The sequence below is a fragment of the Heterodontus francisci genome, chromosome 7, assembly GCF_036365525.1.
Source record: "Heterodontus francisci isolate sHetFra1 chromosome 7, sHetFra1.hap1, whole genome shotgun sequence".
NCBI lineage: Eukaryota > Metazoa > Chordata > Chondrichthyes > Heterodontiformes > Heterodontidae > Heterodontus > Heterodontus francisci.
Genome location: NC_090377.1, coordinates 71,769,812 through 71,787,789, shown reverse-complemented (window position 1 = coordinate 71,787,789; position 17,978 = coordinate 71,769,812). Strand labels below are relative to the sequence as shown.

General features: G+C 44.3%; 1 protein-coding gene across 1 annotated transcript in view; it reads left to right on the top strand.

The window, feature by feature from the left end:
- Positions 1-17,978, top strand: part of col28a2a (collagen, type XXVIII, alpha 2a) — a 117,384-nt gene that overhangs the window by 34,945 nt on the left and 64,461 nt on the right. Inside the window, exons 11-13 of the mRNA XM_068036274.1 lie at positions 10,786-10,854; positions 14,135-14,203; positions 15,633-15,701. Of these exons, the coding sequence (XP_067892375.1) occupies positions 10,786-10,854; positions 14,135-14,203; positions 15,633-15,701 (207 nt within the window). The remainder of the gene's footprint in view (positions 1-10,785; positions 10,855-14,134; positions 14,204-15,632; positions 15,702-17,978) is intronic.

Genomic DNA, 17,978 nt, shown 5'->3' with positions numbered 1-17,978 from the left:
ATGGCACTATGCTTAATGGGAAATATAGCCAAGTTAGGAATAGTAGCTTTGCTGAGCTTTGATTTTAAGTGGCAGAAACCACAATGAAATAGTTAAAAGTAAAGGCAGAGCGTGTGAGACTGTAAAGACTAGCCGACACCGGTAATTGCAAGGACATCTGTTCTTTATGGCCTGATTGTGTGACTCCCTGTGGTTTGGAACAAATGGACTCCTGTGAATCAAATGATGTCCATCCCTGTGTGAGTGATGAGGAGTGCTAGGCCCCTCTTATCTTCGTGAGCTGCCACTACTTGTAGCTGCAGACTGCACGAAACACTCAGGAATGTAAACCTAATAGAGATAGCAGGATGCAGAACTCATGATCCATGTAGGGAGTGAGACCAGCATGGTTATTGATGATTCCTATGCTCTTGCTAATTAGCTTGCTTGTCCGCTTTCTTTTATCTTGCTGGTACAAAACAATATTTTATTAGTAACAAGTATGTATTGAGAATGGAGTGTATTGTAACCTCAGTAACAGATGTACTGCATGTCACCACGTGGGTGAAGTCGAATTGTACCGCACTGATTGGTTAAACAAGGAGGTGTAGCATGAATCTTAATGTATAAACAGTAGTACCTGTATCAAAAACTTCACTTACTCTAGTGGACCAGACAGACTCTGGGTGGAGTCAGTGTCGTTGTGTTAGAGTAAGTCAGCCGGCTAATAAAGTAATTGATTTTACCTACACATCCTACTCAGTATATTTACTGAACCAGACTGAAGGCAAAAAGAACTCAGATTTACACCCTCAGTGTGAAGACTGGACTTCATCTGCACAAGGACTAAGCGGTGGTCACTCCTACCAATGCTGTCATGGATAGATGTATCTGCGACAGGTAGATTGGTGAGGATGAGCTCAAGTAGGTTTTTCCCTCTTGTTGGCTCCCTCAGAACCTGCTGCAGACCCAGTCTAGCAGCTATGTCCTTTAGGACTGAGCCAGCTCGGTCAATCGTGATGCATTGAAGTCCCCCACCCAGAGTACATTTTGTGCCCTTGCCACCCTCAGTGTTTCTTCCAATTGGTGTTCAACATGGTGCAGCACTGATTCATCAGTCGAGGGGTGGGGCAGTAGGTGGTAATCAGCAGGAGGTTTTCTTGCCATATCTGACCTGATGCCTTGAGACTTCATGGGTTCCGGAGTCAGTGTTGAGGGCTCCCAGGGCAACTCCTTCCTGCCTGTATATCACTGTGCCAACACCTATGGTGGGTCTGTCCTGCCGGTGGGACAGAACATGATGATGATGGTGTCTAGGACATTGCAAGGTATGATTCCGTGAGTCTGACTGTGTCAGGCTGTTGCTTGACTAGTCTGTGGGAGAGCTCTCCCAATTTTGGCACAAGCCCCCAGATGTTAGTAAGGAGGACTTTTCAGCGTCGACAGGGCTGGGTTTGCCGTTGTCATTTCCAGTGCCTACGTCAATGCCGGGTGGGGGGGGTTTGTCCAGTTTCATTCCTCCTCTTTGACTTTGTAGCTGTTTGATACAACTGAGTGGCTTGCTAGGCCATTTCAGAGGGCAGTTAAGAGTGTACCAGATTGCTGTGGTTCTGGAGTCACATGTGGGCCAGGCCAGGTAAGGACGGCAAATTTCCTTCCCAAAAGGGTATGAGTGAACCAGATGGGTTTTTAACAACAATCGACAACCATTTTATGGTCACAACTAGACTAGCCTTTTAATTCCAGATTTGTTAATTAAATTCAAATTCCACCATCTGCCCTGCTGGGATTCGAACCCATGTTCCCAGAGCATTAGCCTGGGGCTCTGGGTTACTAGTCTACTACCATTACCACTACACCACTGCCTCCCCACACTCTTCATTGAATAGGTATAATCTTTAGTAGATAGGCCTGCAAAAGTTGGCTTATTAGAAGCTAAATCTGTTGAGAAATGGGGTTCCATGCGGAAAACATGAGTTTCAGTTTCAGAGCAGTGTGCCACGTGAACTCGCTGACTTTGGTTGAGGTCTACTAGATATTGTCAAAAGGACAAAAGTTGCTCCATTTTAGAAAAGACAAACTGTCAGTGTGGGTAATTTTGATTTTGGGTGACAGTGTGAAACAGGCGACAGCGATTCAGCTGCCTGTTATTTGTCTCTTTTGATTTTCATTCAATGGAAATTATAATTGGGAGAGATGTGTAACAGGCGGCCAAATTGCTATCACACGTTAAACGCTTTCACTCCAAGTCAAGATTACCCCCAGTATGTTTGTTTGTTACTTTCATTGTGCCTCCTGTTGGCCTATCACTGATCTACACTGTCAGAGCTCTCAGAGTGTTCCATCCCACCCCTCTGATTGGAAGAGGGTGTATAATTGTGAATAATATCAAAGACAGAGTGTAGGGATATTTAATTTGCCAATTACAAAGTAAAATACTGCAGATGCTGTAAATCTAAAATAAAAACAGCAAACAGCAAAATGGGCACAATGAGGTCTAATTTCTAGTCCAAGGAGTTGTTAGATCTTTAGATGTGTTAATGATACTCAGTTAAAGAATGTTGGCTATGTTCTGTTGCCTGGAGCTACTCTGGCTAGACTATTTTCTCTAATGTTAACATTTTTGTTCCTTTCTCCATTTTTTTGAGTATTTAACAATATGTCCTTCAATAAAGTGTGCCAATTGGAAGTTACTTATCTACTTTATCTCTTCGTATAATTCTGTGCAAAGTTGGTGTTTGGAGTTGGGTACAAATTATTTTTTTTTGTTAAAATATTTAAAAATGATTTTAAAATGATTTAAAAGCCCAAACTTGTACCAGATTGACTGGGATGGGCTCCACTCTTATTTTATAAGTACATTATATCTATGTCATACTACAGTAAGCTCAAATTAAGGCAAACTAAAACAATCTTTTTTTTATTGAGACTCCAAGAAGTAGGGCTACAGTCTACAGTGCAGGACACCACTGAGTTTGAAAGAAGTTTAAAACAAAATATCATGAAGTAGTGATTAAGTGCAATTAAGCTTAGATTTTAAAAGCCTAAAAATTGCTAAAGGAAGGAAAGGTTGAGGGAAGTAAGTAATTCCATGATTTGAGGTTTTGGAAAGAAATTAGTTGGAATAGGAGACTATGATGAGTCTCAATGGGGGGCTCGTGGAGATGTTCAAACCATACTTAATAGATATTTGGAGTTTCGAAGGAACAGGCAAGAAGTGTTCAGAGGAGCTGTAATCACAGTATTATTAAGAAAATAAAGAGGCAGTGAGAGAGAGGTTGGAGAATGATATTGAGAAAACAATTGCCTATCATAGTACATAAACAGAAAATGCTGGAAACAATCAGCAGGTCTGGCAGCATCTGTGGAGAGAGAAACAGAATTAACATTTCAGGTCTGTGACCTTTCTTCAGAATTGATGAAAGCTGCTACCAGATTTGCTGAGTGTTTCCAGCATTTTCTGTTTTTATTTCAGATTTCCAGCGTCCACGGTGTTTTGCTTTTGTGTCATTGCCTATCATTGCCCTGTCAGGGTTTCAAGAGAGGTGCCAAGTAAGCTTCTAGGAAATTACTTCTAGTCGTCAATGACTGAAGGTTTAAAAAGAGTGAAGAGTTATTACAGGAAAAAGATGTGCTTGGCACAAAAGAGGTAACTGAGCTTGGAGTCTTTTAAGATAAGATGCTGGAATTTCATTTGAGGTCGGGGAGAAAAAAGTCAAGGATTTCAACAGATGAAGAATGACTTTAGGGCTGAATTTTATGACCCCCCCCCCCCCCCCCACCAATATGGGTTCTGAGGCAGGGGGCCCATAAAATTGTGGCAGAGGGTGAAGAGCACGTCGCCTCCCTGTCGCAATGCAGTTTTGTTGCGAGCGGGATAGGCCAACAACGGCCCTTGCGCTCAGAGGCCAATTGAGGCCCTTAAATAGCCTATTAGCAGCCACTTAAGGGCTGGCGGTGGGGGCAGAGGGGGAGGGGGCCTCCGCCACACAGGGAGGTCGCCCAGTGAAATGAGCCCTGCAGGCTTGGGAGGAGGGCCCTCCTCTGTGGGCAATCTGTGGCCCGTGGAAGGCCCTAGCCGGGAAAAGCTATACCAACCCAAACCCCCCTCCCTCAGCACTAAACACCCACCCTCCCATCCCTTCCCTCACCAGGGCCTGCCAGTCTGGCCCCAACGGCCCCACCTCACCTACCTTTGATCCGGGCTCCAGCGCTGGACCTGGATCCAAGGCCTCTTCCAGTACTGGCAGTGGCCACCACTCTCGGTGACTCTGCCAATACAGCTGAGCTGCCAGCCCTGTAATTGGCCAGCAGCTCTTGGAGGGGGGATCCCTGTCTTTAAAGTGATGGGGAACCTGGTGCCGGGCTGTTACATGGCCCGGCGCCGTAGAATCGAGGTGGGATTCACCCCGCCATTTTGGCCTGGCGGCAGGGGCCCCCTATGAGCACAAAATTCAGCCTTGAGTGTGGATCCATCAAAATTAAGCAGTGGTAGTTGTTGGTTAGACTTGGGGGAGAGATTAGACTTCGCCAAAAACGAGCACGAAGTCAGCAGTGCGCTGATGTTGACATGAGTCCAAAACCAAATTTTAGTTCAGGCCTCATTACCATTCTACAAGTGAGCTGCAGGATTCCTGGAAAAACATATGGCCCAGAGGCCTAACAGATCCACAGAAAGGTGGCTCACATTAATGTTGTGCCACCTCCTGCCCCCACAGCAATACTGTGGGCCACCTCTGCATTTGCTGACCTCCTGTTCACCTCCCCCCACCCTCAGGGCCTACCTGTGGACTGGCTCATTGTTTGGTTTTGAGAAGGCTCTGACTAGCAAATGTAGCATTGGGATATCCAGTTTCTAGCGCAAGATCAATTTCTTGGCAGTGGTGTATAAATGCAGTAAAACTTATTCAGTTATTTGCATTATGAATATTGTAGGATACTGCATCACAGCACATTGGGCCAAATTTTTAAAGTAATAATTAAATATCTGGGGTTCTTTTTTTAAAGGATTCAAATGGTAAACATCATTAAAACTGTTTTAAACCACTGAATCAATCATGGGTGTCACTTCACTACATGTGCTTGTATTTATAATTTTCAAATAAAAATGTATGTGCCTTCTTTTTCCTTAAGAAATGCAATGATTTATACTTCTCTTTGTCGGCAATGAGGGATGTCCTTGGCTCTTTTTATGTAGTGTAATTTCTTTGATCACCTACATGTCGAACATTTTAAGTAACGTGTACATTTCAAATGAATAGTGAGATAGACATTTTATCAGTGAAGGTAACATTCTCCTAAGGGATTTGAAATTCATTGGCAAGTTCAGGATCAGCATTTGCCTTCAGGCGTGGAATTCATAATTCAATGTTTCTAACTATCAACTTTACCAGACATTTTCAAGCATTGCCAAATATAATCTGTGGAGTATTTGCATTTCACTAAAACACCTTGGGGCAAAATTTGATGAACTGAATTATTACAGTTCCTGCCATAAGTGAGACTGATCAACTTTTGTGTAAATGTTAGAAAAAATTGTGGACTTGGCAGCACAGTGGAATTGAATGGGTTCAAATTTCAGTCCATCTCTCTTAGCTCCATCTCTCTTTTTCAGAAGTTGTGGTCCTCAGTGGCGCAGGTACCAACACGGCACTGTGTGAATAGCAAATCTGGAATTATGGCCGGGATTTTACCCTAGGTGGACGGGAACCGACCACCGACTGAAAAGTCGGTGGCAAACCCACTTCCGCCTTGCCTGGGGATCAGACCCATACTTTGAGGGTCGCCACGCTTCAATTGTTCCAAGGTGGGACTTCCACCCACTTGAGGTAGGGAATAGAGCATGGCTACCCGACCCGAACACGACAGGACCCGATGACAAGTCTCGGGTTCAGGTCAGGTTGGGTCGCTCTTTCGGGTCCAGCATTCGGGCTTGGGCCGGGTCGGACACAGTGACAGCCAGGACATCAAGGTGGGAAACACTCCGCACTAGTCTGCAGTGAGTGATTCCATCCAAGGTAGAGCACAACCTTTCAATAAAGTTGATTATATTCTGGTGGTCGGGTCAGGCGCGGGATAAAAAGAAAGGACTCGGGCCGGGTTGGGCTCGGGTCGGATGTGGTTCTGTTGGGCTCGTGTCGGGTTTCAATTGCAGACCCGAATAGGCCTTTAATAGGAAGTCCTGCCTAATGGAACTGCCGGCCAGTCCGCGGGCCAGCAGCTCCTAGACCCAGCAGCACCACCGGGAACGGTGGCCACTGCTGGGACTACAGCCCAGCTGGAAGTCAAGATGACGTGGAACCTGGACGGCAGGTATGTTTTGGTTGCCTCGCGGGAGGTATTCAGTCGGCCCGCAGTGAGGCAAGGGTGGTCGGTTGGGGGGACGGGGGGGCTTGTTGGGTGTTGGGGGTGATTGGGGTAGTGGGTGCGACCCTCCATCAGGCACAGGGTACCCGATCATAAGGGGGCCCCCCCCCCCGGGACGTTCGAGACCCGCCTGGTTTTATCAGGCGGCTTCTCTCGGGTCCAGGACACCTGCTTGCCATGTGTAAAATTTGCGAGGAGGCGGGCGAAGGCCCTTCAGTGGCTGATAAATGGCCACTTAAGGGCCTTGATTGGCCTGGAACGGGTAGGCCGTTTTTTGCCGGGGGCGGGAGCAGGTCGGGAAGGTCTCCCAGAGCCTCCCACTCCATTTTATGCCACCACCACCGCCCCCCACCACCATCCCGGTCGTCGGGGTGGCATAAAATTCAGCCCTATATCTCTGTGCATCGAGACATACTGGGGGAGGGTTTTATGCTTTTTCAAAAATTGCACTGCTTTGTGAAATAGTCACAGTGCCATCCTGGCGCGTTAAATAAAGCTGTAGCAGAGATCTGTGGAGCAATTGCAGTAGTCCTGGGACATCTTAAAGGTGAATTAATTGGGGTAATTTTAACCCCTACCAGCCCCTCCAACCGCCCCCCCTTCCCCCAGGGAAATGTGAAACCTGACCCCCAACCTATTTCTGGTTTAACCACAGCAGGTTTGGGGTTGGCTGAGTAACCTGCTCTGGAGAGATGGGCCGGTGTTCATAATATTTAAATGAGACTCCATTCATTAGATTTTGGAAGGCATTTAAGCTGAAGGGAGACGAAAGCTGCCAGATCCACCAGGCAAGTTCTTTTCCAGCAGTGCTTGTGGGCCAGGAGGAGAAGGAGTACTTCCCCATCCACCTCCCCACCACAGCCCTTCAAGCAAACCTACTGCTGAGATCACTACCTCCCTGCAATCAGCTGACCCCTCTCCACCAGCAGTCCCTGCCAGTGGCTTTGTACTGCAGGTTCTCCTGCCCAGCACCCAGCCAGCCTTTAATCAAAAATTCTAATGAGGTCCCACAGTTAAATTATTTCCCAGCATTTCTAGATTTCCCGGTCGCAAACATGTTCCCTTCCTGTAAATATCGGGGCTATTGAGTCAATGCAAATAACAATCAGGAGAGATATGCAAAGAGCAGCTGAATCACTATAGCCCATTTGGCACAATTGCCCAAAACAAAATTATCCCCTCATCTTCATGTTCTTTGTCTGCCAGTTTTATTTTTATTTTTGTGACTTGAGTTTCTGTGTACATTTTTAATGTGAAGTGGAGCAGAAATTTAGGGATGTTTGATCTTTAATCTAAAGATTCCAGACGTTTTTCATGGCCACACCAGCCTTCAGCACCCTTCTGCTGCGATCTTGCCTCTAACTTCATACAGACTCTCCAGAATTTGGAGAGCTTTTTCATCTTGTGGATGATTCCCCCAGTGATATTTCTCCGGTGCTATTTGTAGGCCAGCTTTTTCCTTTGATAGGAGAGAAGACAGTGTTATAGGCCTGTGAGTGTCATGGCCTCTTATCTCATGCGTGCATCCCATGATGATGAGAATTGGAGCTATCTTGTTCCTATAAATGAAATGTCCTTGAAGATTAGCAGTAGCCTTTGTGGCAGGCAAAATGAGTCATGAGAGCACGGGTGAGTGTGAATGGTATTTGGAGATGTTGCCCTTTGCATTAGTGAGTTCTGCTGACACCTAGGTGCTGAGAGAAAGGGTATGAGAGTCAAGAGATGAGTTGTGAGCAGGTGGTTGGGTGCTGTGACTTAAATACATTTTAAATCCTTAGTCATTTCACTTCCTCCAATGGCAGCAAAGATGGGCTTTGTGCACTAGGCTCATAATGAAAGATGAGATTAACCTTTTCTGTGACTCCTGCAGGGTAGACTGTGCCCCAAATAAACCAACTTTCCTATGCTGCACCTCTTTCAGAAGATCCTACAAGAATGAATCCAAAATGAGGGACTGTCCTACCTCTTGGTCTAGACCTCCTTCCATCTTAAACTATCCTTGAATTGTCATGAACAAATTTCAGCCTCCCAATACAACAAAACTCATTTTAATGGCATCATTGTTACAACTCAGAGCCAGGCAGTGAACGATAGAACTAGAGCCTAGTCTTCATACACTTACAAATCTTTATTTACAGGGACACGCATTATATATTGTCCACTTCAAGATTCATTCACCATAGTTTCAACCTGCTCCTATATATGAGCACAGGTGAATCCCCGGTTAATGCCCACCACCCGAACACAATCAAACACCCAATTAATGTACAATTAACAAGCAACAGTCCCTTATAAATTGCTGTTGCGTTGGATCTGCTACACTAGAGAGGCAATTTAAACTTCCTCTGGCTGGTAGAAATGGGGCAGTAGTGGATTTAAAATTGAGGTGGTCGACTTACTGCCTGTTCCCATACCATTGCCAATTTAACTCAGGTCTTGCACAGGATGGTTCAGGTACCTACCTGAATCAAGTGGGAGCCTTATTAATTAATAAAAATTAAGGTCCTAAGATGTTCATAGGATCCCATTGCAATTTAGAGTTTGCTGTGTCTTCTGTAGTTGTTCCACTCAGTAACACCTGGCGGTGGGAAAAAAGCTAAGTGCAAAATTATTTTTGGTGGGACCAGGGGGAGCAGAAGTGCTTCTTGGCAACCCACAAATATACTGATGCCCCCAAACCACAACGTTTGCCTTCCCTCTGACTTAAATTTCATCTGGCAAATACAGCATTCAAGCCACACAGTATTGTACCAGCCTGAAGTCAGTGAGCTGGAGCGGAATATTCATTCAGAGAGTGCTGCCCACCCATGGTATGTTATTGAGGCCCAGGCATGGAAATGGTTCACTCCTCCCAGCAGAGGTCCACTGGTATCATGCTTCTGCTGCCAACCTGCTCCCTGCACAGGTCCAAATCAGCCTAAGAACCATGAACAATGATGTAATTGAGCATGGGTGGAATATTACAGAAAGTCCACTTCTTGGGCTGTCATTGTGAGCTACGCTTGCAGAGTTCTGGTCCTCACTGTTAGAATCAGAAAATCTATCCTGTAGGTTTTCCTTCTAACAATATCTGGGTATAGTAGGGTGGCACAGTGGCGCAGTGGTTAGCACCGCAGCCTCACAGCTCCAGCGACCCGGGTCCAATTCTGGGTACTGCCTGTGCAGAGTTTGCAAGTTCTCCCTGTGACCGCGTGGGTTTCCTCCGGGTGCTCCGGTTTCCTCCCACAGCCAAAGACTTGCAGGTTGATAGGTAAATTGGCCATTATAAATTGCTCCTAGTATAGGTAGGGGAATATAGGGACAGGTGGGGATGTGGTAGGAATATGGGATTAGTGTAGGATTAGTATAAATGGGTGGTTGATGGTCGGCACCAACTCGGTGGGCCGAAGGGCCTGTTTTAGTGCTGTATCTCTAAATAAATAAATAATTCACATGATATTTGTTCCATATTTCAGGTCAAAACATCGTAATTGTAGATTACCTTTATTACATTTTCTGTCATACTAGAAAAATTGTGCAATGCAAGTATATGTTAATCATAAATTCGTAATAGACAATTTGGTGTTCAACTCACAATTTAAAATCACTATGCGCTGAATTTTACAGAACCCCCGATGTCGGGGTTCGTGGCGGTGGTGGGGAGGGGGGCGGGGGTTGGGTGTGGGTGGGGGGGAGCTGGAAAATGCCTCCAGGAGAGGGCTGCCACTCACCCTGACGCCAGGAGGGTCCGACCCAATATTGCCGTTGGCAGCAAGGCTTCGTGGCAGCCCCCCTGCCACTCACCGACTACACCGCCATTTAAATATTTAAATCAATTAAAATTAATGAATGAATTATACTGGCGCCACTGCCTTCCGTCCCGCTGCAATCTTCCTGCTGCTGGCCGGCACTCCCGCGCCTTCGGATCCCCGTCCGAGGAAACGAGGCAGAACACATGTTGGGAGAGGGGAGGAGGTAAGTTTCTCAGTGCGGGGTGGGGGGGTCTTTGCTGTAGGGGATGGTGGGAAGAGTTTTGGGTTAAAGTTTATGCACTTTCTTGGGGGGGGGGAAGGTCAGGTGGACAAGATAAGTGCTTTGGACGGGGAGAGGGCAGGTAATTCATTTTATGGTTATTGGGGGGGATGGGAGAGGGGCAAAATAAATGTTTTTTTTAACTGCATCTTTAACTACTTAAATTTAACAGTAGGGCTCAAAGTCCTTTAAAAATGGTGTCAGTGCCTGCGCACAGGCAGCCATTGCTGGGGACGAATAGCCCGCCCCCTCCACGTGGTCAGCTGAGCTTAGGATCGCGGCAGTTCTGCGATGTGTGGCCACATTGTTTTCACCCGTCGCTGATTTCAGTGGCGGACTTGTAAAATTCAGCCCTATTTTTCTCTTTTTAGAATTCACTAATCAACATTTCTTTGCGTAAGAAAATAATCAAGTGTTCTGCTTTATTAGGGTGAACGTGGACTTCCTGGACCACCTGGACTAACTGGTGAAACTGGAATCGGCTTTCCAGGTCCAAAGGTGAAGAAATATGTTTACAACTACACAATTACAGGTCTCTAAAACAAAAATTGAGTTATTCATTTACTGGAATTAATATTTACCAAGAACAGAGCAATATCAATATTATTACTCTTTCTTGGTTTTGGAAGTATGGGGAGATATGTTTATAACCCCATACTTTTAAATAGACGCAGAGTACAAAAGCAAGGAAATTTGATGAACCTTAAAAATGATGAACCTGAACAGGTTTGGCTTCAACTGGAGCATTATGTCCAAATTTGGGCACCACACTTTAGGAGGGATTTGAAGGCTATAGAGAGGGTGCAGCAAAGGTTTAGGAGAATGGTTCCAGGGATGAGAGACTTCAGTTATGAGGATAGATTGGAGAAGCTGGGGATGTTCTCCTTGATGAAGAGAAAATTGGGAGGAGATTTTATGGAGGTATTCAAAATCGTGAGGGGTCTAGACAGAGTAGATGGAGAGAAACTTTTCCCATTGGTGGTATGGTCGAGAACCGGTTTAAGGTGATTAGCTAAAGAAGCAACGGTGACATGAGGAACACCTTTTTTATGCAGTGACTGCTAAGGATCGGGAATGCACTGCCTGAGAGTTTGGTGGAGGCAAATTTAATTGTGGCTTTCAAAAGGGAATTGGATAGCACCTGAAGAGAAAAATTTGCTGGGCTACAGGAAAAGGGCAGGGAGTGGGACTAGGTGAGTTGCTCTTGCAGAGAGACAGCACGGACATGACAGGCTGAATGTCCTCCTGTTCTATAACCATTCTATGATACTTTAGTTGTTTATGTTTCAAGACAAACAGACTTTTAAAAATTACTTAAAATCTACCCCAATGTGTGGAATTTAACTTTTCCCACCAGACGGTAAACTTGGTGTTGTCGATCAACAACCTCTTATACACCCTGTCTGATATTTCTTTCCATTGACTTCAGTCCCTGTAAATAGTGGCACCATATCGTATGCAATCAATCTCCTCAGTATCAACTTCTTTAAAGGGAACAGAAGTATAGTCCTAAAGTCAAGCCAGTGAACAAAGCATGAGTTGGAGAAAAATACAAAATTATAATGCCATATATGTAGCAACAAACTTTGAAAAGTACCAAATGCTAGTGTTTTCCCCTGTTTACTAATATGGATATGTGGAGTCTGAATTGCATTCAAAGAATAAGGAAGACAGTATCTCTGGTAGGTAATCTAATTTTTTAACCTTGGGAATGCTTACAGGTAGATTTTACAAACTCCCACTTCCAATATAGAGTTCTGTGCCCCAAGAGCACATATTAGGAATTTGGGCTCAGAGGTCAGTGGGCCCCAAAGGATTTTCCATTAATTAAAATTAATGGTGCAAAATGCTGCAAGGCCTGTTGACCTCCATCTGAATTCCTGATATGCACTCATAGCACATGAAGCTCTTCACCGGAGGTACAGATTTGTAAAGCGTACCCTTTAGTGTTCATTCACAGTTTTAGTATTACTGTAATAGAAGGCAATTCTGTGTTCAATTACAGTAGCAAAGCTACTCTTAACATTTGAGTAGCACTGGCAGTACAATGTAAAGTGTCTTTTCAAAATCATGATTTGTGAAATGAAACGTTTACAACATTGCCTTACGCAGGGAGTTAAGGATTCCCTGGAGTTGCTGGTTGTCTATTGATTAATGGCTGCTTCTCAGTTTTCCTTTATCATGGTGTAGATTGACAACCTGGATGCTGTAAATACAAGAGACTGGCAATAGCTGAAGTGTAAAATCACTTCAAACCCATAATAAAATCAGCTACAAAAGGACTTTGAATACCTTGCAGCAATGGTGCTATCACTTAGATGATATTCACCTTAAGAGAACACACTCCAAATGTTATTTACAGATATGACTTTTGATTTACTAAGAGGTTGAGCAGTCACTGGAAATGTTGCAACAAATGTTCTCTATATTGGAAGTGTTGTTTTGTAAAATCTACCTGTGAGCATTCCCAAGACTATAACATTCGATTACCTACCAGAGATACTGTCTCCCTTACTCTGCAATTCAGTCTCCACATATCCATATTGGCAAACAGGAGAAAACACTAGCACTTTTGTTGTAGAGAGCCATAAGTGAAGACAAAGATAAGGACTGAGTTGTATTTAATGTGAAAATAGATTTTTTTTAAACTTTTTGAAATAATCTCGTGTTGAAAATCAATGTGAGAATTTGCTCTTTAGTAAAGTGCATTGATAAAAGATTTAAAGCATGTTACGACCTCAGTAAAACCGTTAATGTTAAAAATGTGAGATATGAACCCCCCAGACCAATTTAAAGAATTACATGACAAGATTTCATGTTTTAAGACTTTGATTATAACAACTAACCTAAAAGAAATCCCCATTGATAGCATTTTGTAAGTAGCTGATACCCCAAATTACAAAGAAAGGTGTTTTCTTATTAAAATACTTGAAAACCTGATACCACACTTATACATTATACAGTCCTTTTTGCGGGCGAAATCTTTGAGTTAAAAGCCCCAAACTCCTCCCAGTTGCAATGGTTTTGATATCTCAAATCTTTTCAAAATCATTGACCTCTTCACTCACTTCTCTGAGCACTTTCGACCTGGACGTCTGTGAATATGGTGATTCCTGGTGATCCTGTTGGGCTGCTACTTTTCCCCAAACTTCAGCTTTCAAAATGGGTTCAAGTCTTCACAACCTTTCGCTGTATCAGACCTCAGAGAGCAAGTGTTCTCTCTCTCTCTCTCTCTCGGCTGCCACCACTGGCCTTCGGTACAGCCTGCCCTGATTCAGAAATTCTGCGAAACCAAATTCCGATAGTGAATTGTCCTTTTCCATCTGGGCCTTCCATTGTTTCCAGGTGTTAACAGTTACCTGGTACATTTGCACCCTCAGAGCCAAGGACTCCTTGTTTACAATCTGAAAGTCTGGGAGAGTGAAATCCATTGTTCTTCAGACATTATACCCCCACAGACTCTGTTTTTTCAAAAAATTGTATTTGATCCGTGTTCTTTGTTGTCCTGGCAACCAAGATTTCTGTCTTGTCCTTCAGCAGAGTGGATGTGAGGTCACCTGACTTCTCATGCCATCTTAAACTTTTAAAAATCAGTTTTTAAATTTAAAATTCTAAAGTTTCTTTTACATTGCATGATACATTTGAATGCATATCAATTCTCTATTCAGTCACCTCAACAAGAGACGATTCAATTTTTAAGAGAAGTCAACAAGATTTTTGTCAAAACTTAAAGGGAACAAAATAGTATTTTGTACTTAATTCATCTTTCTTTCTTTAGGGTGACATTGGTTTCATAGGAAGGCCAGGGCCTGTTGGCCCACCTGGGATTGGTGAACCTGGATTACCAGTAAGTTCCATTATACTACAAAATAAAATACTGCAGATGCTGGAACTCTGAAATAAAAAAGAAAATTCTGGTAATACTCAGCAGGTCAGATGAACGTTCATTGACCTGAAATGTTAACTTTATTTCTCACTCCATTATGTTACAAATTGTGTTTGAAAGCCATGCCCAAAATTTAACATAGACAGTTGAATAGATAAAATGAAAATGTTCCCAACTGATTCAGACTGCAAAGGTACTGGATATTAACAATCAAATGTAGAGAAGTAAGATAAGGTAGGAACGATGGCAGGCTTATAATGGACTCTGCCCTATTTCCCCAATTTCATGACCCAAAGAAAATCAGTTGGGCTCCTTGATGGGCGCGAAATAGAAACACAGGAAATAGGAGCAGGAGTAGGCCATTCGGCCCATCGAGCCGACTGCTATTCAAACAGATCATGACTGATCAGCTACCACTTCCCCACATTAGTGCCCAGAAATCTACCGGTTTCTGTCTTGAACATGCTCAATGATTGAGCTTCCACAGCCTTCTGGAGTGGAGAATTCCAAAGATTCACCACCCTCTGAATAAAGAAATTCCTCCTCATCTCAGTCTTAAATGATCTACCCCTTATTTTGAGAATATGGCTGGAATTTTACCCCCCCCACCCCCCAAGCAAGCTGACGGGGCGGTGGTGGTGGTGGGCGGGTGGTCATAAAATTGAGTGAGGGGGGGGAGGGGGGCCATTCTCAACGCCTTCCTGCCCCACTGCAATTCTACACGGGGCGGCGGCGACAAGAAACGGCCCACCCGCTCCAGGCCAATCAACGCCTTTAAGTGGCCAATTAACTGCCACTTAAGGGCCTCCTCCCGCCACCCCTGGCAGCGGATGGCAAAGGCCCCAAAACACCACCAGGTAAAATCAGCATTTATTGTCCATCCCTAATTTCCCTTAAGAAGAATCCCTTAAGAGGATTGAAAATCCTCTGCTGCTGCCCACCACCACCCACCAGCTGTGCCCCTTTTGATGTGGGGGATTATGTTTGGGTCGACAAAGGTTCTGCCTCAAACAAGGCTTTGTATATGCTCGCATCAGAGGCTAGGACCTGGCACATTCAGATTCCAGCCTAATTTGCAAGCCTTCCACCACATGCCAGTTTGACTCACAGCAGAGTTTACCAGAAGGCTCTTCAATTTTCAGAACCAAACTTTATGGAAGGAACTGATGGGCAGCAGGTGAGTGACTATTATTTTCTGTTAAGCAGATTTTATGTGCCACAGTTCACCAAGTACTAGGTAATTTGGCTGTTTGCAAGTCCTATTCCAGTATATTGAACATTTCCCCCCATTGTTCAGCAGCAAATAACAGTTGTTATTGCAACTGTATAGTGGATCTAGGCATTTATTTTGTCATGGGTCATAAATTAATTTTCTGTTCATTTTGTACAGGGACCTCCAGGGCCTCAAGGTCTTCAGGGAGCTAGAGGTTTACCTGGAGAAGGTTGGCCTGGATTGAAGGTACGAGTAATTCTAAACACATCTTTACACACAGTATCTGTCTTCCCTGTAAAACATTCTCCTGAAATCATCTAAACATTGTTTCAACATGTAGGAAAGGAATTCCGCACCAGCAGGGTACACAAACATGATATGTTTTTGTTCAGGACATGTTGCCAATCTAACATTAATGCAAGGGTTGTTGAAAAAAGTAGGAAATCTACATTGTGCAATGCTGTAAACAAAAATGGACTGCGGATAAAGCTAAGAAAATGTGCTTCACCACATTGTAACTTGTTACTGGCTGTAGTGTCGCTAAGAATCCAACACACTGTACTCAATCAAACCCACTGTACACAATACAATCACACTTCACATTTCTAGTAATGTTTAAAATAGATACCGTGTATTTGTATAGGAATGTATTCTGAAGAGCTACAGCATGATAATTTTGTTAATTCTAATACACTATTAGATACTATAAAATGACTGCCTATTTACCTTAATATAGTTCAGCTATTGTTATTAATGTATATCCACATGATCCCTGTTTTCTGTGAGCTTGATGTTTGTATTGTTTTGCACTTTACCTGTTTCTTTTTTTCACCTCATAATCTATTAATGAGGCCGATTACGCTATCACATTGCTTTAGCAGAGTGATTGCCCTGCATTGGCACAGATGGCATAAAGTAACAGAACTGCTGACCTTGCACTGTTTTGCAAAGTTGTCTCATTTTAATAATTTCCACCGCTCAGGTTGACTGATGTGCAGGGAACACACTGGGGTTGATTTTTTAATTCTGGGTGGCTTGTTGAAGGATCCAGCCGGTCAAATGCCCGTACCTGTACCCATGACCATGTCCCCATGATTTTGAGGCCTGGGCCTCATTTAAATCAGGCCAGCAAACAGTGGGCGCCAAACGGGAATACCAAGGCAGCTCATTAGCCTTGTCCTACAAGAATGTTGGCCAGCTGGGATGCTGTATGTATGGCCTGGGAAGAAGGGTGGAGCTGAAGCTCAGGGGGGCAAGTCCAGACCGGAGGTGGCTTGCAGTATTTTTGCGAGGTGTGTGAGAGCAAAAGTGCCTCTCAGGGCCACACAAAAATATCCTCACCAATACTGTCTTATCCCACATCCGGTGAAAGTATCTAAGCTGGTGCATGGAAGTAAAGAAGCAAGTAATTCAGGGGTGAGTTCAAGGGGATTGAGGCAGAGGCACATGGGGTAGAAGGCCTGTGCAAGAACTTTTGGCAGTCCTAGAGTCTGACTTCAACTCTCTTTCAACATCATTGTCCTCACTTTCCTCATCATCATAGTTCATAAGGAGATAATTGTGTCTCTGTTTCTGCTCCTTCTCATCATCCTCTTCCTCCTCTTGTATTTCCACTGGTTACTGTGGTAGATCTGCTGGAAATAACAGTACAAGCTATGGATAGTTGAGCATTACCCCCTTGGCTTCAGAGAAGGTAGCGAGGGTGGGGGATTTGGAACCTTGTGGCTGTGTAGTTCTTCCAGGGATGCCACAATGACATTGCAGGCATTCAGTCACTGACCTATGCTTGAATCTTGCCATCTCTCATGGGAAGAGCAAAGCCTCCCCACAAGCTCCATTGCCTGCTTCTTGTGCACCCTCTGGGTTGCCTCTCACAGGCATTATGCACCATTTTCTCCTGCAGCAAGATTGAGCACATAAGGCAAAGGCTGGTATGAAGAGCATGTGCCAAGGGGTGTGCAAGAACTGAAATAAAAGATGTGATGTTCTAACCCTGTTGAAGTGGAGGAACAGGTTTTAGGCTTATGCAGGCAAGGAATTGCTGTTAGGAGAAATGACAACCATACTGTAAGGTCCTCTGTCAGTGTCCCCCTTATTCAGAGTATATTGTAAAGGGTTAGTTGTACAGCTACTGCTTTTAAAAGATGAACAATGTGCCGGTGTCTAAGAAAGAAAGGGAAGATTGGCCAGTGTTATCATCTTGCTTGCCCTGGTCAGGTCATTGAACTTTTTGCAGCATTGGTCTGGAGTCCTGAGGGTGAGAGATTTGGCACTCCGTTCTGTCTCTCCTGGGTTCAGTTTTAACCAGGAGGGTTTCAGGACCAGAGTAAAATTGAGGCATCTTCTTCTCTGCCTCTGTGCCCTGCCCTGGTCCCTTTTTTTGCCCCCATGATCTAAGTGAGGGCAAGCTCATAATACACTTGCCCATTTATGATGGGATGCAATGAGGGAAATGTATTAAGTAACACATTTTCTGCCATTTGTGCCCCAGTAATGCTGAGCACAAGGGATATCAGGCCTTGA